At 37.9% G+C, this 24,975-nt stretch overlaps 1 protein-coding gene across 1 annotated transcript in view; it reads left to right on the top strand.

Moving 5' to 3' along the window:
• The first annotated feature begins 17,751 nt into the window (after window positions 1–17,751).
• Window positions 17,752–24,975, top strand: part of Agbl4 (AGBL carboxypeptidase 4) — a 1,177,749-nt gene continuing 1,170,525 nt past the window's right edge. Inside the window, exon 1 of the mRNA XM_051171890.1 lies at window positions 17,752–17,953. Within this exon, the coding sequence (XP_051027847.1) occupies window positions 17,920–17,953 (34 nt within the window). The 5' untranslated portion in view covers window positions 17,752–17,919. The remainder of the gene's footprint in view (window positions 17,954–24,975) is intronic.

Genomic DNA, 24,975 nt, shown 5'->3' on the forward strand with positions numbered 1-24,975 from the left:
AAAATAATATGGGCTCAGTTTAATCTGCTGTTTAAATCCTTGTGTCAGATTTCACTGTGTGTGTTTACTCTGTTTTCTTTCTGTCTCTGCAACTGGTCCCCTTTGGCTGGAAGTTGACAGGGAAAGCTGAATCATAAGTTTGATATAGAAAGATTTGAATATGTTGGCTGCCCCACATTGCTGAGGATTAGGGAAATGCAATTGTAAACCAAGTAACTTTTTTTTTCATAACTTCATGTTCTCTCTTTTTTTGTTCTCATTACAGTGTCTTTATTATCAGTTTGAAACAGATTTTTTTTCTTTTGTACCTTGTTAGTTTTATCTCCCCAGAATTTGTTGCAAGGAAGTAAATTGTAGATTTCTCTTTGATTCTGATGTTTCCCTGAACTTCAAAGGTAATATTCCCTCAGAGAGTAGCTTTGGATTCTAATTTTTTATCTCAGAAAATTATACAGCCAACGTATTTGAAAGAGCATGGTAGAGAATTCTAAAAGACTAAAAGAATGCATGAGTTATCTTTTGTAAAGGGTGCTGATAAGAAAGTAGAAGGAAGGAAAAAACAGGGTTGTATGAAAACAGGTCCCCACAAGCTTTCAAGGGTAAACTGAACAAAGCAAACATTTTTCTTTACGGTAAAATTACCTTAAAAGCAAAACTGGAGCTGACTACCTTTCAAAGCAAGAAATAGAAAAGTACTCTGATTATAGTTTTTCTTCTAAAAAGGTGTTAGCTCTTATTAGTTCTTCTTTAATTTTTATTTTTTACATATACATTTATATTATTACACATATATACAATAAACTACACACAGCAAGAACAACCATGAAACAATCAGGAATTATATAAATGTTACATTCATAATATTTTGGTTATTTGTATTTGGGAACCTTGGAGGAAACATCTTTCCTATCTTGGCGAGTCTAAAATTCTGAATGTAAATCAATATCTATCATAGCTCATTTCTATCAACTTTCTTTTTATCTCTATCAACTTAAAACATCTATCTATACCTAAAACATTTTAACTCCTAAGCATTAAACTTCATTATAAAATTAAACTATCTGGTCTTCAACTCCATCAGAGACTTGAGAAAGAATAAAAAATGATTATCTGAGTAAACAGGAAGTGCAGGTTAGCAGCTTCCAAAGTGAAAAAAATGACAGAGACAGTTTGCTGCCTGATCAGTCACCCAAAACTCTGTATAACATTGGAGCATCATCTTCAGTCTTCTGGGCCAATATTTCTGACAGACATATTTGTGAGGCAGGAACTATTGAGGATTTGCTTACCCTGTCTTGGCACAGTTAGGCCATCGACTATGCCTGCATCCGTGCTTGCCCATTTTAGGCAGAATTCTATATGTGCCAAAAACAAGGACCTTTTGCCCCATGGCTGGTTTGCCATATTTGAAGCCATTTCCATAAGGAGGTTCTTTGATGCTCATCATCTTTGAGGTAGGCTGGGTGTTGCCAGGAGTTAACGTGAGCTTTTATTTGTTCTTTAGAAATATATTTTAGCATCAATATTCTATACTTCAAGTAACGAAAAATTCTGACTTATGGCATAAACAAAACCAAAGAGGGGAGCAGAATTATCCATCCTTAAGTATGAGCTCCAACTGTGAGCTTAGCACATAATTTGGAAATGAAGAGAGAGAGGGGGAAATGTAACTATACAGTAGAGAAACTGGACAAGTAATCCTAAGCCAGGTGATTAACATCACTTTAACAACCAAAGATAATGTTGATATGATAAAAATCACACTTTATTTTTCTTTCCAAAACCCATATCCCCAGTATAATCAGGAGGAGAATTCCAAGTAACATGTAATGGAGAAGCATCCTACCAAATGCTCGAGTATCCTATAGAATGTTTGAAAATGCTCTCCAACTCTCTCTCTCTCTCTCTCTCTCTCCCTCCTTCCCTCTCTCTCTCTCTCTCTCTCTCTCTCTCTCACACACACACACACACACACACACACACACCACACAAACCTGAACACAGAAAATGTTACTGCCAAAAGTACCCTAATAAAATATGTTGACTAAATGTGATGTGCTACATTGCATGGGATCTTGAGAAAGAGATTAATCAAAACAAGGCTTTCTGGACTTCAATTAATAGTTATTAGCATTCATTACTGTCTCAACTGCATAATGCTAGTATTAGGTATTAATAATAGAGAAGACTAAGTATGAAGCAAGGGGCATCTCTGTACTGCCCTCACTGTTTTGTCTGAAAATATGGTTAATTCTATTTTTAAATAACAATAACAAATAATAGTTATTATTGCTACATAAGCATTAATCATTGCTACATAAGCATTAATGATTATACACTGTTTCCTGGCTTAGGAAATCCTTAACATATATTATCTCTTTAAAATTCTTAAATATGTAAGATGAATAGATACAATTCTTTATTTCTATATTATACTTTAGCAAAAATGGAGCTTAGAAAAGTGAGATGGCATGCTTATGTCAATCAGGCCATTACAAGCAGTCACCCAAGAGGACTCTAGTTCTAGTGATCTTTTTGCCATATTCCTTTTACAGAAATATTTGTTGCTTCTGAACATCAGCAATAAAATAAACAACAGCAAAATAAGATTTTAATGACTGGCTTCATAAGCCATGTAAATAATTCTTAAATCATCTTCTTAAAACAATTGATCTCCCCACGCAGTTATGACCTGTATTGAAACATTGGCTAGAAGCATCTTATCAGAAAAAGACAACAGATAATAATTACCTCTTAGCATCCAGAGTACGTCATTAGTGAGGATAGATGGTTCTCTTTGTGGACAGCAGCATATTGCACATTAGAAAGCATTGTTTTTTAGTATGCACACTTTAGGAATATGTTTGACTCAAGGAGTTTATTGAAGAACTGTAAATATCTTACTTGCTAAGAATTTTCTGATAATATATGATTTTCTGTACTTTGAACTGGGAAAGGGTTCAAAGACCAGTGGTGGTTTGAGATAATTTACAAAGTGTTCCAGCTATGGTGGCCATATGCTTTTCCATCTGCCTGCATTGTGTGGGTATTGTTTTGCTATGCTCCAAAGCATGCCCATTCTTGTTTTGGGATTACAGACTCCTTAGAGTATGTGTATAGTTTTTATTGTTTATTCCACTTTACCTGTTGCAAATTGGCACCTACTTTTGTTTTTTCTTCCAAATACAGAGAACATATGACTTTTCAATTGTGAGGCATGGCAATGTGAGGAATTGTGGGCTTTGGCAATTAGTCTATTGGCATTAGTCTATTAGTGCATATTGGAGGAGGCATTGTATTTAATTCTTGGGAATTCTAGATGGAAAGGCTAGATGACTTTGATTATCTTTGAAGAATTTTTTTGTCATCTTTCAGACTCAAATTGTTTATAGGATTTCTAAGATCATTATTCAATGACCCTACTCTCCCAGAGAGCCATTTTCTCCTGTTTGCTGTCATTCCAGATCACCAATAATTCTTTGATAATCAAGCTGTTTTTTTCTCTTACCCTCTGGTTCTCACATCACTTGCCATTTCTTTGTTTGAGGTATCTTCTCTTCATCTCTACCTGCCCTTCAAAACCCTGTTCACATCTTTCTAATAAACCTTTTGATCACACCCCACTTCAGCTGTAAGTTTAGTTAGATACTGTTTCTGTCCTCCTCAGGTATCTATCTGTTCATAGTGCTACGTACTGTGCATTTGTTTGTTTGGGAAAAAAGACCTCACATATGCCAGAAGTTTTCATAGCCATTGAGGATATAGGAAAGTATAAAATTGATAAGGTTACTGCTCTCACCAACCTTATAATTGAGAAGACAACCAACAAACAGGTAGATAAAAATATAAGGCAAGACTTTAGCCAGTGAAGAAGAAAGAACAAAATAAGATGCTTTGGGTAACTGCAAGTGGAAGGTATCTCAACTTTGTGGTCAGAAATTTTCTGACGGGTGGCATTTGAACAGAGAGACCTTGATAAAAAGCTGAGAACAGGTTTTGTGAAAACACAGAACCGCCCCAGCAGAGGGAATAAGAGGGCTAAGGGAAAGATACATGAGGTGTTTGTGTCTGAGGAACAGTGAGGAATCGTATGCAGGCAGAGATGAGTGAGAAGGAAGGCAGTGGGGGTGAGATCAGAAAAATAGGTGTAGGCCTGGAAAGACCAAGAAGAGAAAAGACTTGGACTTGGGTGTGTTCATCTGCCAAACCACTGTCTATACTTTGCTGTCTATGCATGTCACATTCTATCATGCTTTGATGCAAATACAACCTTCGTTTTTGTTTAAAGACATGTAATTAGCATCTACTATTAATTTTTGTAAAAATAGTGACATTTACTTTGGGGAAAGTAGCAAGGTTTAAACCCAGTGGTGGATCTGTGTTGTATGAGGGTACTATTTTTTTCCAGGTTGAATATATTTGACAACTGCTGTGTATCGAATCAGAAAACATGCAGAGTTTAATTCCAGATTTATATTCTGATTGTGATGATAAGATTTCTTTCTGTTTACCTTATAACAAAAGTGTGGCTTATTCTTTCATTCTGTCGCTATAACTTTCCAGGTAGTAATATTTATGCTGTTATACACAAGGTTAGAGGGATGCTGTGACTAACCCTGACAAGGTAACTTTCATATCAATCATCTCCTCATAAAATTAACAGGTGCCAATATATTTGGATACACTCTGCTTTTTTAAAACTTCAACAATAGTTTATTAATGTAAGTTCATAGGCTTCCATGAATCTCTTTGGTGCTATACTCCTCCCATGTAACCATGACAGTAAAGTTCTGTGTTCATTTGTGCACTAAAAGTGAAATCGTATCACCTTTTTTTTTTTTTTTTTTTTTTTTTTTTTTTTTTTTTCAGTATGAGTGTTTTCCTTTTCTTGAACAAGTCGTAAACAGCCATTCATGTTTTATCTATTTTTTATGCTTGGTGTGTTTACTGTTTTGTCACATAAAGAAACTTAATCTTAATGATATTGTGGAGCATAAAAAAGGGGGTGTCTCAGAGCGCTCTAACTCCAGCTCTCATATTTTGCTGATTCAGTGTTTAAGTAATTAAAAGATCCATGTCGCCAAAATACACCATGTTCATTCTTTTCTAAGTCTTCCCTAACATACTCTGAACTTTTTTTTTTTTTAGATCAAATTAATCTTTTACCTTTTACTAACTGCTCCGTAGAGAAGTGCAAGTTAAGGGCAAGAAAAGAAAATTAAAGATTTTTTTTTTATTTGTTTATTCATTGAGTCACAGAGCCCAGTGACCTAGTCCACACCACAAACTCTTTCTGGAAGGCTTGGAGCTGGCAGTCTTCTCTTTCAATGGAAATAATGTGTTCAAAACAATTTCCCCCATTTTCTACAGGCGTCCCATCTGTGACTAGTACAATCAATCACATTTTGTGTGTTTAAATCAAACTTCTCAGATTACTTCTCGGCAGATGGCTAAGGTCTATCAGTTCACATGACCTGGCTAATTGGGTAAAATATTTTTTCCTTTAAATATCACAGTTAGAATGTTGACAAGAGTATCATGTGACAGGTACTTTCACTCTGCTAGTGGGAGCAAAAAGAGAGGTGATGTCATTTGGAAAACAATTTGTCAGTATTTCAAGAGCCACAGGAAAAATAAATCATCCTCCTAACCTTGTGATCTTGTGTATAGAACTTCAAAACAAGGAAGTGAGGAGACATGATGATGAAAGCTGTATACGTAAGGATGTTCAGGGCAATATTACAGGAGAGAAAGACAGGAGACAGGAGACAGCCCGCATATATAAGGAGGGAATGGCTCAGTCACTATGTATCTGTAAGACAGACACCAACTGGAATGATGCTTTCAAAGAACTTACAAATAATATTTATTATTTATTTATAATGTGTACAACCTTCTGCCTGTGCCTGCCTGACAAGAGGGCACCAGATCTCATTATAGATGGTTATGAGCCACCGTGTGGTTGTTGGGAATTGAACTCAGGACCTCTGGAAGAGCAGCCAGTGCTCTTAACCTCTGAGCCATCTCTCCAGCTCCCAAAGAACAATTTATAATCTGACAAAATTTCTGTGAATTAACATTAACTAGTGATATTAAGACAAAAACGGTATATATTATAAGATATAACCTTTTAAAAATAATGTTATATGGGTTGGACAGATGACTCTGTTGATAAAGCGTCTGTCACACAAGCATGAGAACCTGAGTTCAAAGCCCCCTGAGTCCAGGTAAAAAGTGAGGTCAGTGGCTTGCGAATCTAACCCCAGTACTGTTGGAGGAGATGTGAAAACAGACAGACCCCTGAAGCTCATTGGCCAGACAGGCTAGCTGAATCGATGCGCGTCAAATTTGCCAAGGTGGGTTGGTACCCACGGGGGCCCTCCCGTTCTCTGAAAAGATGGAGAGAAGGGAGGTGGGGCATGAGGGTGGGACTGGGAGGAGAGGAGAGAGGGGGTTGTGATGGGGCTGTAAAATGATTAAATAAATAAGTAAATGGAAAGAAATTCAATGACCGACCGTATCTCACAAAGTAAAGCCATCAAGGATCGACACCAGAGTGCTTTTGGTCTCTGTGAATGGTGCATGTGAGTGTGCCCACTTACACACACACACACGCACACACACACACACACACACACACACACACACACACACACACCCCACAAAGAATTACACAGGTACAATTCATTTTCTCATCCCATACCCACTGTAGTCCTAGATACTAAAGGATTGGTGAGATACGACTTGTTCTGCTCACTGCACGTATTGTCTTTGGTTGGTGCCATAGTTTGAGAAGAACCCTGGGCCCAGATCCTCCCATCATAGTGTTCTTCTATTTCCCTATTCTCCCATAGTTCTCTCACCTAAAGTCCCAATAGGATGTCTTCACATCTATGCCACTTTCCTGGTAAGTGAAGACTTTCATGGGACACGCCCCTTGGGCTAGTGTCTAGATATAAGTGAGTATATACCATTTGACTCTTTCTGCTTCTGGGTGAACTCACTCATTATGATCATTTCTAGTTCCATCTATTTGTCCACAAATTTTGGAAATTCCTTGTTTTTTATTAATAGCTGAGTAGTATTCCATAGTGTAAATGTACCACAGTTTCTTTATCTATTCTTCTACTGAGGGACACTTAGGCTGTTTCCATGTTCTGGCTGTTATGAATAAGGCTGCTATGAACATGGTTGAGCATATGTCCTTGTGTGCTGGAGCATCTTCTGGGTATATTCCAAGGAGTAGAATAATTGGGTCTTGAGGAAGCCCTTTTTCCAGTTTTCTGAGATAGCACCAGATTGTTACTATAGAATTCTTAATACATTTTAAATTAGGATCTTCCTGTATTTTTGATTTTAAATGTTTCCTAAGGTCGTATGTTTTGAAGACTTTATCTCTATCCTACACCATTGCAAAGTGGTGTATGTTTTAGGAGGTGGGGTCCAGTAAAAAGAAATTGAGTGATTAGGGACATACTCTTGGAGGGGCACATTGGGATTTGATCCCCTTCTGTCTCTGAGTGTGCCTCTTGGCTGCTATGAGGGATCTCCCTTCTACACACTCCTCTCCTCTCACAACTCTGCTGCCACAAGCCCAAAGACAAGAGAACCAGACAACTAAAACATTGAGCCAAAGCAACTTCTTTTAAGTTGGCTACTTCAGGTAGGCTAGCACAGTGAGAGTGCCGACTGGCACATAACGTTGGATCTTCATTTTGCATTGGGCCCTTCCAACTATATAGCTTATCTTTTTCTGAGCACATGGGTCTTCTGGATAGCTCAATACTCATTTATACATCTTCTCGGAACAAGTTCTGTTCAGTGAGATGTAGAAAGAATTACATTTTCTACCTATGTCCTGCCTCTTTCAAAGATATTTCTTTATGGGTTGGGGATATAAGTTAGTGGTAGAGTGCTTGCAAACCATACACAAGACAATAAAGAAAAACCTTGCTGGTTCTAGTTGAAATGAACTCATGTTAGCAACATCTTGCATCATGAAGGAACCATTAAACTAGAATTTATTTAAGCCCAAGCAACAACATGTCTACAGCCTGATCTCGAAGTTTAGAGCACAAATAGAGCCTTGAAGTTATCTGGAGACAAATTTTAAGAATGGTGTTCCCCATCATTAAGGTGAGTCTTCCTGCCTGAACTAACGTAATCTCAATAGTCTCATAGGCAGCCTAGAGACCGCATAATCCAGGCAAGCCTTTCCTTGTGTGTTAAGAGGCTTGTGGCCCAGGCAAGTCCACGTCCTGTCAGGTTGACAATCAAGAGTATCCATCACAAATTACTATTTTATTCCATATCTGAGTCTGCTTTTATGGTGGTTACTCTTATTTTTGATATGTGAGATATGTCAAATATAATAAAACATAATACTGTAAGTGACTTGGAAACAATAGACCTTTTTTCTTAATAGTTCTAAAGTTGAGAGTTTGAGGCCAGTCTACCAGTGAGCTGTGATTCTGGTTAGGAGGTCCCTTTCCAGGTAGCATACTGTTGGTTTCTAATTATATCTTCACAAGGTAGCTGTCATGTTTCTAGTAAATATGCCCATTCATTAAGGCCCCACTCTGAAGACATATTTCCCTTTCAAAGTCTACCCTTCTGAATGCTATTATATTGGAACTAAGGTTTCAAGATATGGGTTTTGGAGACACACAAATATTCAGTCCATAAAATGGAAATGCAAGTTTCATACGCTATTAAGCAGTGTGAAGATACTTTCAGATTATCAGATAGTTCTGGGGAATTGTGAATGCTTAGTTCAGTATTGTGCTACATTTTATAGCATGTTTTAAGTTTCTTGCTTTGACGAGTCACACGACTTTCTTTTATTTACCGTTGTGTTGGATTTCCCATTTTTATTTAACACATAAAAATATTGACAAATTTCTTTATTGTCACAAGTTAACATGTATCTGTAGAATTGTTAGCTCACATGTTAAGAGCCACCAGTAATATTTAAATATTCTAATATTCTCCGTCTTAACTAATATTTGATATTTTAAGGTTTTTAATTTTAAGCATTCTAGTCAGCGGTAGTTTGCACTTATTGTGATTTTTAACTTGTATTTCTTTGATGACTAATGATGACATACTTAATTTGTGTTTACACATACTATTGAACAATTATTTTGCCTATAATAGTGTTTTTGCCTTGAAATTGAGTTATAGGAATTCCAGATTCTGCATGTTCTGCGCATTAGTCTTCACAAAATGGATATGAGCATTGTAAATATTTTCTGTTAGTCTATAGTATGTCTTTTTCTTTCCCTTTCTCTCCCCCTGTTGTTTGTTACTGTTGTTGATTATTGAGGAAATTTCCAAGTCTATCTTTGTAGACCAGGATGGTTTATAACTCACTATATAGCCCAGGATCTCCTTGAACTTGAGGCAATAGTCTTGGTTCAGCCTCTGGATCCCTGGAATTACAGGTGTAGGCCAGCATGTCCTGCTGAGTCATTGATAATCTTAACAGTACCTTTTGAATAGCAGAGGTATTTAATTTTGGTCATGTTCGTTGTCTCAAATTTTATTTCATGAATTTTTGTAACCTAATAACTCTGTATAATCTAGATCAGAAAAGATGTTTGCTTATGCTTTTCTTTAGAGGATTTATAGTTTTTAATTTTTTCTTTAGTTATAGATTTGGGATCTGTGTCAATATTTTTATGTTACGTAAGGTATTGCTTTAATTTCATATATTGAGAAAGATGTATTTTTCCATTGAAGTTATTTAGCCCTTTGGAAAAATAACCAGTTTACCACATATATGGAGTTCTTGCTAGATGCTATGCTGATTTATTGATTTATATGTGTATCTTGTGTATCTTTGGGTTAATAATTAGCTGTTCTATAACATTTTAGGAAGTCTTCAAATATGTTTTTTCTTTTACACTCTTTTAACTCAGCTTACTTGTTTCCACTTATATATACATTTCAGATTCAGCTTATAATTTAAAAATAAACTATCATTGAATTACTGGGATTTTGATTGAAGTTGTACTGACTTGTTCAACGATACTTTCCACAATGATGAAAATTTTCTTTTTCTGCTTTGTTCAGAATTGTAGCCATTAGGCTGATGTGGTTGTTGAGGAATTTCATGTTGACTGAGGTAATTAAGAGGTACTTTTAATTGGACTTAATATTAATTAGTTTAAATATAAATCACAATATATGACTAACGGCTATTTATTGTATAAGTTTCTACATGTAAGGTGAATTGATACCTGAAAGATACTGAGTTTGTTGATCCATAAACATATCTTCATGTATATATTTAATCAGCCTTCTGGTATTCTAATAAATACTTGACATGATCAAAAGATATAGAGAAATGTTTTACTTTGACTCACATTTTTGGAGACTTTAGCCCATGCTCAGGTAGAATTATTGCTTTTAGGTCTTCCTCTTTGGTCTATGATGGAGGTAGCTGATAGCAATGATGAGGGCACACAGCAGAAAAAAACATTAGCTGGTCTGGAACTGAGGGCAAGATGAGGCGCAGATATCTCACTATCCCATGTAAGCTACATTCTCATGTTAGTTCATGCCTATAATCCTAGCACTTACAAGGCAGAGACTGGGAGGATCAGGAGCACATGGACAGGCTGGGTAGAAAGAGTTCAAAGACTGCCAGATGTACATAAGGAAACAGATTTCAGAAATTCCAGAGTCTAGATATGTACATCAGTGATAGAGGTAACCTGGTATAGACAAGGCCCTAGATTCAATCTGTAGTTAAACAGAGAATTCTCAACAGGAACATCAAATGACTGAGAAACATTTAAAGAAATGCTCAATGTCCTTAATCATCAGGGAAATGCAAATCAAAAGGATGCTGAGATTCCATCTTATACCCATTAGGATGGCTAAGATAAAACATTCAAGTGACAGCACGTACTGGCAAGGATGTGGAGAAATGGGAACCCTCCTGCATTGTTGGTGGGAATGCAGACTTTTACAACCACTTTGAAAACCAATCTGGTGCTTTCACAGAAAACTGGGACTAGGGCTACCTCAAGACTCACCTATACTACTCTGGGTATATACCCAAAAGGTCCTCCACCATACAAGAACATACAACTATGCTCATAGCAGCCTTATTTGTAATAGCCTGAATCTGGAAACAACCTAGATGTCCCTCAACTGAAGAATGGATAAAGAAACTGTGGCACATTTCTATAACGGAATACTACCAAGCTATTAAAAACAAGGAAATCTTGAAATTTGCAGGCAAATGGATGGAACTAGAAATGATCATCCTGAGTGAGGCAACCAGACCCCAAAAGACACACATGCTATATCCTCACTTATAACTAGATATTAGCCCAACATTGATGTCCTCTCAGAGACTCCACCCAGCGTGGGATTGGGACAGATGCTGGGACTTGCTTTGGACCCCAGGAGAGAGTGGTATGGAAGGATGAGGGGATGGAATGAGGCAAAGGGTTCAGGAGCCCCAGGAGGAGACCATTAAGGCAGGTGGATCTGGACCCAGTGTGGCCTTAAAAAATTGTTGTACCAACCAAGGACAATCCATGCAGTAAACCTAGACCCCCTGTTCAGATCTAGCCAATAGACAGCTCATTCTCCGCAGTTGTCGGGAGATCAGAGACTGCCTCTGACATGAACTCTGGTGTCCAGATTTGATCACTTCCCCTGCGTGGGCACATAGAGGAAGGGGAAGCAGGCTATCTGAATGAGACCTGATAGGCTGTGGTCATATGGTGGGACAAGAGGTCCCCTTTTTTCAGAGGTCTAGGGAGGGGTATAGGGTGGAAGAGGGAGGGAGGGTGGGAACAGGAAGATACAAATAAGGAGATAATAATCTGGATGTAATCTGAATAAATTATTTTTCTTTTCTTTTCTTTTTTCTTTTTTTTCCTGAGACAGAGTTTCTCTGTGTTAGCCTTGGCTGTCCTGGACTCACTTTGTAGACCAGACTGGCCTCGAACTCACAGTGTTCCAACTGCCTCTGCCTCTCGAGTGCTGAGATTAAAGGTGTGTGCGCCACCACACCCAGAAATGTGAACAAATTATAATAAAAATAAAATTTAAACAGTCAATGTCATAAATGACAAAAGACTATGAAGCCCAACCAGATTAAAAGGATATTAAACATGAATCATCAATGGAGAATACAGGCACTGCATGAAATCCACTTGTGGGTCAGGGTAGCTACAAAGAACATTACTGAAACTATTGGGAAATCGAAGTAAAAATAATGTACAAGACAAGAAAAACTCTAAGCCATTAAAAAGAATTCCACAAGTAATTTGTTACAGCTTTAGAATAAGGCAGTTTAAAAAAAAAATCTAAATTGAGAGGGTAATGTAAGCCATTTCTAGATGGCAAAACCAAAGCGGATATAAATGACAAATTGGAGTTAAAAGTGCTTTTCATTCTCTTATGTCCATTTTACTCTTTACCTGGCTGATCATACTTGTTATTGTTTGAATATGGGATTCTCCATAGGCTAATGTGCTGAAAACCTAGTGCCCAGATGGTCATATATTTTGGGAGATAGTAGAAAATTTAGGAAGTGGAGCCTAGTTGGAGAAAGTAGGTCACTGGGGGTGTTCTATCTGCAACCACATACGATGGAGAAAAGATAGTGCTTTCAGCATATGGTGCTGGGAAAGCTGGCTATCCAAATGTAGAGGAAAGAAACTAAATCTGTATCTCTTACCTTGCACAGAAATCAACTCAAAGTGGACCAGAAACTTCAATATATTACCTAAAACCGAAGAAAGCACAAATATAGTCTTGGATAATCTATTTCTGAAAAAAAAAAAAAAAAAAAAAAAAAACCTCATAGCTCATTAAACAAAACCCAAAACTAAGAAATATGTTTTGCACAGTAATAGAATAAACTGAGTGAGGAGACAGTGTACAGAATGGAAGAAAGTCTTTGTTAGATGCATATCTGGCACAGCTTTAATATTCAGAATATATACAGAACTTGACAATATATAAAGTGGAAACTGAGTTAATCTAGTTGATAAACGACCCAGTGAAATGATAAAACATTTCCCTAAGGTAAAGTAGACATGTCCAATAAGCATATTTAAAAATGTCAACATGCTTAGCCTCCAGAAGAGTGGATGAAAAATAAACCAGTTTTTTATCACCTTGGCCATCATGGCAGCCACAAAGTTAACAAACAAGAAATGCTGGGGGCGCTGCTGGGGAGGAAGGCAGCCCACATGTACTACTGGTGCGAATAATTGTTAGTTCAGCTACTATGGACATAAGTATTGAGGATCTTTGAAAATACATAAATAGAATTACAGATGAGTCATCTATATACACTGTGGATATAAAACAGGTCCACAGATGTACTTGAATATTCATGTTTATCACAGCACTATTCATAAAAACCTAATTGTAAAAACAGCCTGTAATTGTCAACAGATAATGAATGGATCAAAAATTGTGTATCTGCACAATAGAACTTAGTTTGGTCATAACTAAGAATGAAATTATGACATTTGCAGGAAATGGATATAACTGGAGACCATCTTATTAAGTGGAATAAGACAGATTGAGCCAGACAAATATGTAGTTATTTTGCTTTCATTTGTAGACTCTATGCTTTTATAGGAAAGTAGAACCATATATGTGAAATATACATTCCATATATGTATACATTCTATACATGCATTTCATATATGTAACCGCAGGCACACACATGCAAACACATAGGAGATTGGAATAGGAAGACTTGCAGAAGGATAGAAATCATCTTTATGAAATCCATTACAACACTCAGTGAATGAATATACACCATTAAGTCAGAGTGTTTTGTTTCTTCACTAGTTCTTTTCTCTCTCTCTGTGCTTGCTATGCAGCGTGTAGTGAGCTGGCTTGCTGCACCTCATGGCTCCTACCATCCTGACAAGCCACTCTTTAGGCACACGGCAGTGGAACCAGCAGCTATGAGCTGAAACTTCTGAAGCTGTGTACCAAAACAAAGTTTTCTTCCTTTAAAATGTTGTCCTTACATTTCTCTGGTCTCGGCGACAAATACCTCCTTTTACTTTGCTCAAAGGGCTTTTCCGCCAAAAAGGAGAACATAAAGGTAGTGATGATGATGATTGCTTTTTTTTGTTTTAAATGTTTCTGAGCATTGTGTGTATCAGTTTTTAACAGGCTGAAACTGTAAACTAGATTTCTGTATGTTAATCTTTTCTTCCCAACTAGTTTGTAAACTTCAAAAACATGGTATTTTTGGTGTGACAATGACACGACGAACCATTTATTAGCATGATACTGGTACTAAACTCGCTCCTTACTACTTTCTGAATTTGTATAAGGCATTTAAATTCTGCACCTCACCTTTATCCTATATAAAGTGATGTTAATAGTAATTTCATAATGTTGTTTTGCTAACAAAGTGAATTTGCTTATGTAAAAATGTGAATATAATTTGAATATTTCTCAATCTGTACTGCATATAACTCTGTGGCTAAACACACAAGAGGTGTCATTTTAATAAGTGTGTGAATTCTACATCTAATGTCCTTTTGAAGAAAGACCCCTAACTTTGCAGTGGGAGGGTGCTGTCTGTGGATGTAGAAGCCACAGGAGGTCCCTAGAAAGATGGACTAACAGGGGACACTCTGAATGGTATCACTGGGAAATTCATTCCTGGGACCCTCTGTGGGGGTGCATATCTAACCTACTTTCCACGATGTGCTATTTCATACAATAAACGTATGACCTGAGAGTGTCAATAAGCATTTCATCCTGAAATACTTCCCAAGGAGTACCTGACACTCAGGAAAACTGAATCTAGCAGTTAGCTAATTTTCTAGGCATTTCATCTATCCCTGTGTGCCTGACGATTTTCTGTCAACGCTGACCAGCACAGCCTCAGTGGTGATGGAAATGCTCTGCACATATGTTGTCCAATATGGTAGCCACCAGGCAAAGGAAATGAGCTAAGGAGAGCTTGAAATGTGGCTAATACAAACCAGATAACTGAGACCTAAATTTTGTTTAAAGTTTGAACAGTACAGCTTGGCCCTGTGTTATATTTCCCTCTTTACTACTAGCAACTGTACAGCGTCTGGCTCCCAGCAGGCATCGGGGGACGTTTGATTTAATATTCTAAACATGTTAGGTCTTAATTTTTTTTAACTGGGTTTGTATTAAGAAAATATAGTTCTATGCATCACCCACCTAAGACAGAGCAACTCTCAGTGGGAGGTAGTGCCTTTGTCTTAGTTTGTTGAAAAGAAAACTGACGCAATGAGTTTAATAGCTATTTCCAAGACTATAAAGTTGTACTGTCAGGATGTTCGTGGAAGCCAGGTCCTTCCTTTGTCTTGTTGAGGCCCAGATGACTGCTCTCACGAGGAAATTCTCACCACGTCTCATAGCGTTTACTTGTCATCAGGATTGTAAAAGTATGCATGTATTCACTTTGCTGGGCTGTGTGGACATGTGAATTTTTAAACTGCTTCAGCGTCAAAGGCATTTTCTGGTGGGGAGTTGCCATCCATATCTATGAATAGTTTTTTAAGCCAACCAATCCCGATGCTTAACAAATCTTTCAGTAAAATGCTCATATAGTGCCTCATCCTATCCTATATTTTAGTGCAGGCGAGTGAACATGGCGTGCACATCGCCAGCGTTTTATCCAAATAGCTTCGTGGTCTCTTTTCTTCATCAAGGCATTTTCTCAAACTCTGTATGTTAGCTAGGCCCAGAACAACCTAACCAGGAAATATGAGAGTTTAAGCAATAAGAAAGCAACCTACAGCCATTCAGATGGAAATTAAGAGATAAATGTCCCAGTTGCAGGGGAGCCAGGGGCCTTAGGACTTCTCTGTGCTTATTAGATTAGGCACACAATCAGCTCTCAATGTATTTAAATTGAATACAGGTCACTCAGCATTTCCATGAAGGCAAGTACATTAAGGGAAGAAGAGTTGGGAAACTTAGAAACTTAAGTTCCTAGAGTAGCAAATGACACCACATGCTGGCAAGGATGTGGAGAGAGAGGAACACTCCTTCATTGCTGGTGGGAATGCAAACTAGTACAACCACTTTGGAAATCTATCTGGCGCTTTCTCAGAAAAATGGGAATAGGGCTTCCTCAAGACCCAGCCATCCCACTCCTTGGAATATACCCAGAAAATGCCCTACCATACAACAGGGACATATGCTCAACCATGTTCATAGCTGCTTTATACATAATAGCCAGAACATGGAAACAGCCTAAGTGTCCCTCAGTAGAAGAATGGACTAAGGAACTGTGGTACATTTACACTATGGAATACTACTCAGCTATTAAAGACAAGGAATTCCCGAAATTTGTGGACAAATGGGTTGATCTAGAAATTAGCATAATGAGTGAGTTCACCCAGAAGCAAAAAGAGACAAACGGTATATACTCACTTATATCAAAACACTAGTCCAAGGGATATGTACCATGAAAATCTTTACTTACCAAGAAAGTGGGTCAGAGGAGAGGACATTCTATTGAGACTTTAGGCGAGAGTAGCATGGAAGACTGGGGAAATAGTAGGACCCACAGGGTCCTGGAAACCTACAAGAAGAACTTTATGACAGGCAGATCTGGGTCCTGGGGTCCTCCTCAAACTAAGGCACCAGCCAAGGAGAATATAGGCAGTAAGCTTCGAACCCCTACCAAGACCTAGCCGACGAACAGGATATTCTCCACCGTTGAGTGGAGAGTGAGATCTGACTCTCACATGAACTCTGGTGCCCCTTTTCTGACCACGTCCCCTGGATGGGGAGGCCTGGCGGCACTCAGAGGAAGGATAGCAAGTTACCAAGAAGAGACTCGATATTCTAAGAGCATATATAGGGGGAGGAGGTCTCCCTCAGTCACAGACATAGGGGAGGGGAGAAGGAGAGAAGTGGGAGGGAGGGAAGAATGGGAGGAAACAGGGGAAGGGCTAACAATCGAGATGTAATATGAATAAATTAATAAAAAAAAAAAGGAGAGGAGGAGGAAAACAAGAAAAAACAAAAGAAGAGAGAAAGAAAGAAAAGGACCCTGGAACTTCTGAAGGGAGCCTCATTAAGATTCTTGGAAAAAAACAAAACAAAACAAAACAAAAAAAACCAAACTCCTAAGTCTTAGGAAAGACGTGAAATTTACCAGACAAACAAGAGGCTCCCTCATGAGGGTATATCACAGTCAGGGCTACAGAGGAGAGACTCAGTGCAGCTAAGCTGCCTGAAGGAGATAACCCTGCAGTAAGCTGGATGGGGTCCCGACTTCCTAGGCTGGAGTGGGCTTCTGCTGCTGCTGCTGTGTTTGAGTTGTTCCTGTTCCTGTAAGTAGCCCCTCACCAATAATTCTGTAACTAACCCCAATAAACTCTTTGGTTCATCTAATGGGCCTTCGATGGTTAAAAAAAAAAAAAAAAAAAAAACAACAACAAAAAACAGACAAACAAACAAACAAACAAAACCCCAAAAGTTCCTAGAGTAGGTCACCAACTGTAGAAATGCCAACCCACCCAGGCGTTTTGATTGGCACCAGGGGCAATAAAGTGTCATCTCTGCAGACTTAGCCTTGACAAGATAGAGGCGGCTGAGCATGCTCAGTTCCCAGGATACTGGAGCAGGGTGCCTGGGAGTGGGGAGTGGTGGGGGGTGTGAGTTGGGGGAGAAACTTCATGGAGTCTCAAGCCGCTGACAGGGAGCTGGAAGGCGGTGCTCTCGTGCGGGGGGCGGAGTCTCGGCTGCACGCTCTCTTCTGCCCGGCCTCCTGCTTCCTGCTTGCTGCCCTGGGGCCGCCGGTTTCCCTAGCAACCGTCGCGCAGCGTCTTTCTAGGGGAGCTCCTGTCAGCCCGCGGATCCCACCGCTCTCTCCTCACTGCCCGGTGCTTTTAGCGTGGGCTCATAGACTGACGGACAACAAAAATGGCGGAGCGGAGCCAGACGGCGCCCGAAGCAGGTCTGTGAGGGCCGTAGAGCAGGGGAAGGCTGAGGCGCCTGTCTTTGGCCTGAGGGGATTAGGCATTCAACCTGGCCCTAACCCTGAGGAGGCGCCCTTGTGGGTTACCGCGGTGGGACTGTTACTTCAGGGTCAGGGTTCAAGGGACATGTGTTTCTCTCTGAGTGTCCAGCAGAGAATTTCAAAGTTCTGCTGTTGGGGAACTGGGGTGGGGTGGGGGTGGGGTGGGGTGGTGCACACAATTGAGTGAGCATGGGCCTAGAAAGGGCTTGGAGAGAAGATATAGGGCTTATAATACGGAGGGGCACCTGTTATCGGGCCGAGTCAATATCCTGGAAAAGGAGGATGTTCACAGACTCGTGGTAGCTTGGAAGGCATCCCTCCTGGGACATGACTTGGAACTGGGAAGAGTGTGGAAGATATACTACCACCCTATGGGCACCAAAGAAGTGGAGTTTATATGCAGTATTTGTCTCTTGGAGAACTCTAAAGTCCTAAGTAGTCCCACAGAAAACAGACAAATCTTTCTCTGAGTCCCTAAAAAGGCAAGAGACTTGAAGGGTCACCCATAACTCCAGTCCATTTGGAGTCTACCAAAGGAGGCTGGAAGCTGAGTGTATTTGGGAACTTGAAGGTCATTCGAAATCATAAAAGGTTACAGTCCACATTTCTGTTAGTGTAAGATTGCCTTTAAGTAGCAGGGACTCTGATGGAATGGAAATCCAGGACCCTGTTTCTAAGGGTATCCCTGTGGGTTTGGTTGAACTTAGAGAATTAGTAACCAAAGTGCCTTACAGGCTAATCGAAGAAAGCAAGAGGCCTTTGTATATAAAAGATTTGTCAGAAACACAGGCAGAAGAAGGGCTGAAACTTTAATGTAAGGGATAACATCAGTGTTTGCATAGAAAATCAGTGAAAACACACACACACACACACACACACACACACACACACACACACACATTATAAGGGAGTGCAATACAGGAACGGTGACTTTACCTGAAATGATCAAGAATGGTTCAAGAGACTATTATCTTTTAAGGCCTCTCCAGATTTCTTTTTTATTGGAATCTCTATTTTTTCCTCGATTCATTTTTGCAGTTGTTGGTTCTTTATAGTATACCATGAACATTCCTTATACACTTTAAATGTTTATTAAATACTAACTATATGTCATATAACAAATTAGGCACTGCAAACTCCTTGCTCTTGATTCTTTTGGGCATTTTTGTCTTTTAACCTGTTTGAATCTATTATATAAATAAAGTTATTTATTTGTGTCATTAATTATCCCTCTCCTTTCACTAATATATAAATTATAAAGGGCTTTTCTTTGCCTATTACTCTCACAGGGTCTAGAACTAAATCTGGTGTATATTATGTTTTTGATGAATAAATGCCTGGATTGACTGGAAATGATAGTTTAGCTGAAATATAAGAGATTGGATAAATGAAGAGAACAAAGAGAAGTATAGATAGAGAGAACCCACACGCAAAGACTGCGAAGTAGATATTAATACACTTTGTAAGGATAAGAAGAAGATAAATGCGGATGGAGCTCATGGGGTAATGTAAGGAGAGGTGGAAAGCTGAAGCCAGGTCTTATAGTACTTGGAAGATTCAATTTTGTTCAATATTCCCAAGGTTAATGGGAAATCATGATGGCTTTTAAGCAGAAATATGGAATCATTAGAATAATTGAAAAAATAATTCCAGCTGGAGTGGAAAGTATTAATACAAAAGTATATACGGGAGAAGGGTTAGAAGATAATAGTGGGGGTATAGAAATGAGACCTAACAGATAAAGTAGAACTTAGTGAAATATGAGACATTAGAGACGAGTCATCTTCTATCTTGTGCAAATGATGGTTGGTTGTCCCGCTACAAAGATAGGGAGCATTTGAAGAGGTCTTGGCTAAGTTTGAGGTATCTTTTAAGACACCCATTTAAGTGGAGACATTGACAAAGCAGTTGAAATTAAATATGAACCTGCATGAGATCAGTATTTTGGAAGTGAGATAGTGATGTGTGAATGTGGATGAAAGTGTGTAGAAGGAGAAAAGGCCAGGGTGACCTGAGATAACGTAGTACTTTCCAGCGAGACAGACGGGGTATAGCCAGAGAGAGTACAACTGAAAGAGCATTTCAAGATGAGTAGACGCCTATATAGATTAAACACTGCCAAGGGCTATGAAATGAGGAATGGGAAATTAGAGTTAGCAACAGTGAGGTCATTGGTGACTTAGATGTGAGAAAACTGATGATGGAAAATCCAGGTTACCTATGTTCTACGTTATTATGCCTCCTCAATCTTTATTTCTTTCTTAACTCAGATTTCTAGGTGTGGTAGTTGACTTTAATTGTCAATTTGATATAATCCAGATTCTAGAATAACCTGGGAAAAGAGTGTCTACAAGGAATTTTCTATATAATGTGAGCATGTCATTAAGAATACTATATCCACATAGCAAATTAATAGTTTGTTTTTTTTTGTTTTGGTTTGTTTTTTTTTCCCCCAATGGAAGTAACACAAATTGTTTTTGATGGGGGGGGGGAAAGGACACAGAGTTAGGTGGCTGGGTAAGGAGAGATGGATCTTGGAAAAGTTGGGGAGCAGAAGAGAATATGACCAAAAAGCGTTATGCAACACACCATACAAAATATCCTAGAATAACTCTAGAACCCTGGAAAATAAAAAGGAAATCACTGCCAAGGTAGTGGGTGTCAGGGAGCACTAGAGAGAGGAATAACTGGCTACAAATGATCTGATGGGGAAAATAGGGAAAAACAGTGGGTTCTGATAGGGATGCGAGAGGGAAACAAATAAGGAGGATAACAATGACAACATCTGAAAAAGTCATAACTGTCTACCTAAAAATCCTATAATACATGTCAGTCTCTGTGTGTCTGTCTGTCTGTCTGTCTGTCTGTCTCTCTCTCTCTTTCTCTCTCTCTCTCTCTCTTTCTGGATATAATTATAATCTCTAAGAGAAAAATTAAAAAGAAAACAAAATAGACATACCTAAAATATAATGTAAGTTTTATAATGAAAATGGAGCAACGGAGAAACAAACTAAAAAATTTTAGATATATTATTCTTTTATTAGTGACCAATAAAGCCAGATTTTAAAAGCTGAAATAAAGATTCAAGATTACATTGCTTGTATTTCAAGATTCAGCCGAGCTCAGTAAAAGATCAAAGAATATAAGCTCCATCCCATGAGATCATGCAGCTATTCTTTTTTTAAACATATTTTATTAATTTATTCTTATTACATCTCAATGGTTATCCCATCCCTTGTATCCTCCCATTCCTCCCTCCCTCCCATTTTCCCCCTACTCCCCTCCCCTATGACTGTGACTGAGGGGGACTTCCTCCCCCTGTATATGCTCATAGGGTATCAAGTCTCTTCTTGGTAACCTGCTGTCCTTCCTCTGAGTGCCACCAGGCCTCCCCATCCAGGGGACATGGTCCAAACTAAAATTTAAATCCTTTAAAGATCTTCCTTTGAGATTCCTCCTACAGGAAAGAGATGCTTCACACTAATAAGAATGATTCATTTTGTCTAATGGGCTTGTTTCATGCCAATGTAAATACTCTATTGAGCCCAGTGAGAATGCTGCCCAGCAGGGCTAGCACAGTTTTCTTATTGATAAATAACAGGACTTTTAGAAGGTTTGTGGATTGTGCAGGCTGGAATGATAAGGAATGCCTGGACAGAAGTTGAAAAAGAAAAGTCTGTTTTCTGTCTAAAATACAAAACAAAAACCACTACATTTTACAAAATTCTCAACAAACTAATAAATATAAAAAACACAAAGTTCCTTAAAAACTATTTTAATCGGGGGGGGGGTCCTCCTCCCCTAACGTTTGACCTCAGCTTATCCATTCTCCCCTGTACTATGTGTAACCTTTTCCTCTGTGGCCTGGCAAGGCCACCCAACCAGGGTAGAAGTGAACAACATTAGGAGGCCTGAGCCCATGTCAGAAGTAGTCCCTACTCCACATATTGTGGGACCCATAAGGAGACTGTGCTGCCTATCTGCTACACCTGAGCAGGGGATCTAGGTCCACGTCTCACATGGACCTTGGTTGGCACATCAGTCCAGATAGTTTAATCTTTCAATTAAGCTTAGTAGGTTAGGGGTTAAGATTTTTTAGAACAAGATAGATGTTTTAAGTTAGTAGAGATGAGGTATGATAGATATTAATATCCATTCAGAAATTTAGACCCAACAAGATAGGAAAGAGGCTTACTTCAATTTTTCCAAATACAAATAGCCAAATCACGATGAATGTAACATTTATATAATTCCTGATTGTCTTGTGGTTCTTCCTGCTGTATGTAGTTTATTTTACCCATGTGTAATATAAATGTATATGTTAAAAAAGAAATACAATATAAAATACGAAAAAAAGAAGGACACACAAGGTACATTTCTTTCAATTGAGAGAAGCCTTTCTGCTAATAACAAATATTATAAACCTACATAGCCTATATTATACAAATATCTGATATATCAGCAAACATTTATCAAGTCACTAAAATTATGCTGATTAAATTTTGATTTTTTACATAAAATTGTTTTTTATATTTTTATAGCTAATAAAATAATTATATTACTAAAATGTGTACTTTTGTTAATACTAGCTTTATAAATTTAAGAACATTTGTTTTCATGAAAAGTAAAACAATACTTGGAATCGTTTGAGAAATCAGTAAACTCGTTAATTCTAAATCATCTTTTCTTTTACTTGAAAGTGCTATTTATTTTGAAAAATATAAATAATTAAAATTTAAATAAATAAAATTTGTTCATATAGTCTTTTTTTTTGAAGTTCAAGTACAGTGTTATTAGTGTTGAAGAGAAAACATAGCATAGGTTAGGTGAAAATCCTGGCAGTTGTCAGGAGGAGATGGAGAGAAAGCCATGCCTTTTAAATTAGAAATAGAAATAGACTGCTTATTAAGAAAGAAAGAACAACACTCCCAAGGGTGGAAGTCGGCTTATGAACTGAGAAAAGACCCCCAAAATCTTAGTCATATATTTTTAGAACCGTATATATGATATTCTAATTTTTCATGTACAACTTCCTCAATTTTGCATATTTATAAGCAAATTTATCTTAGGCACAAAATAATGTTGGTGCACGAATGTCTGACTGGTCATGCCAGTCTTCCATTTTCTATCACGTTAACTTTCATACTCAGAAAGTTATTCATAAGCTATTATTTCTAGATCACAAGGCTTTTAAAATACTAATTTAGAATTTGTATAGCAATTATAAAGAAATATGTATATACATATTATATAGCATTTATATAAAGATGACCTCATAGATCTGTGAATCCTGCATCACTCCCTTACTATCTTTGGGAGCAAGAGAGATGCTGTAGCTCACTCTGAGTTCTGGAAAGAAGAGAAAACTTATAAGCTAAAATGATCATTAGCCAAATATATCTAGCTCTATTCACAAAGCCCAAGATATGTTTTTACAATTGCACATTGAGTCATCAATAAAGAACCGTGAAGAAGAAAGTAGGAATATAAACAATATGAGGCTTTTTCCTTTCTTTAGTGTATATTATTTTAGTTTTTAAAAAAAGTAGCATGAAGTTAAGAGGACTATATTAGTCTTTTCCTTGTCCACCCTTTTTTCTAGTTCATCAGTGTTAAATCCCACTGTAGATGGTGTCTGTGGTTAGAACTAGGATAGACTTCTTGGAAAGTAAATATAAGTAAACTAGCACTTTCTGTACTGACTTTAGGGTATTATATGTTTTCCAATTAGATATATAAGCAAAATATAGAGGCAGTTAACTTCACCTAGTTGTAACTATTTGTCCTAGTTAGCCTTAACTGTAAAACTTGATATAGCTTAGAGTCACTGAGATGCCAGTCTCATTTGAAGGATTGCCCAGATTAGATTGTTAAAACAACAACGACGATGGCAACAACAACAACCAGCCCTGAAACTTCTACTTCATGATTGACCTGTGGGCATTTTTGTTGAGGATTGCACTGATTGTTTATAATATGGGGTCCAGCCGAAGGTGGGCAACACCTTTCCCTTGGCATGCGGTCCAGAGCTGTATAAAAAAGCTGGCTAAGTATGAGTCTGTAAGCCAGAAAGCAGTTTTCTTTCATAGTTTCTGCTTGACGTCCCTGGATGGTAGATTGTACCTAAAAGCATAAGCGAAATAAATCCTTTACTCCCCTAGGTTGTTTTTGGTCAGAATCTTTTATCGTAGTAATAGAAAGGACACCATAACACTATTCAAATTGAAATTTATGATCACCCTTTCAAGCTAGTTTAGCAGAATGCTGTTAAGGCATCTTTAAAGTAGAGCTGACCTTCAGTTTATGAACCAAGAACATTGACAGTGTTAGTGATTCATGTGTCTTACCCTTCATCTCAATGTTCATAGCAACATAGTTTCATTATCAGTAAAGAGCTGAGATGTATCTGTCTCCTCTCTACTACACTGTGTTACTGTGTTATGTTTCTCTTATACCAAAAGTTGCAAACTAATAGCAACTTCTGTTGGACCACCTGTCAGATATATTTTGTTGTGTCAATTAAGCATATAAACAAGGGATTTATTAGAGTATAATAATATTAGTTGCTACAAATAGGTTTTATGCTAAAACAAGAATTTCTTATTCTTGTGAAAGCCCAGGACGTTTGGTGAAGCTGAACCTTGGTTGCTTTTTATTTACAGCTGCAGTTGAGTAGCTGGTCCCATCTTTAGAAAGAGACAAAGTATGATACAGTGCTCAGTACTGCCTATTGTCACTTCATGGGAAGATTATTTATTAGAGAAAGCTTACAGGGCTACCAAAAGGAACAATCACTATTTTCTCCTTAAATTCTCCTTTTCATTTTTCTTCAATAATTTCACATTACTTGCATAACTTTAAATTTTGTAATATTTGTTTTATATCATCCTTAAGAATTTTGTTCAGTTATTTATATGCATGTGTTTATATCTATGCATATTTTTTTCTGGTAACTCAAG

This window comes from Acomys russatus, chromosome 29 (genome assembly GCF_903995435.1).
Source record: "Acomys russatus chromosome 29, mAcoRus1.1, whole genome shotgun sequence".
Lineage (NCBI taxonomy): Eukaryota > Metazoa > Chordata > Mammalia > Rodentia > Muridae > Acomys > Acomys russatus.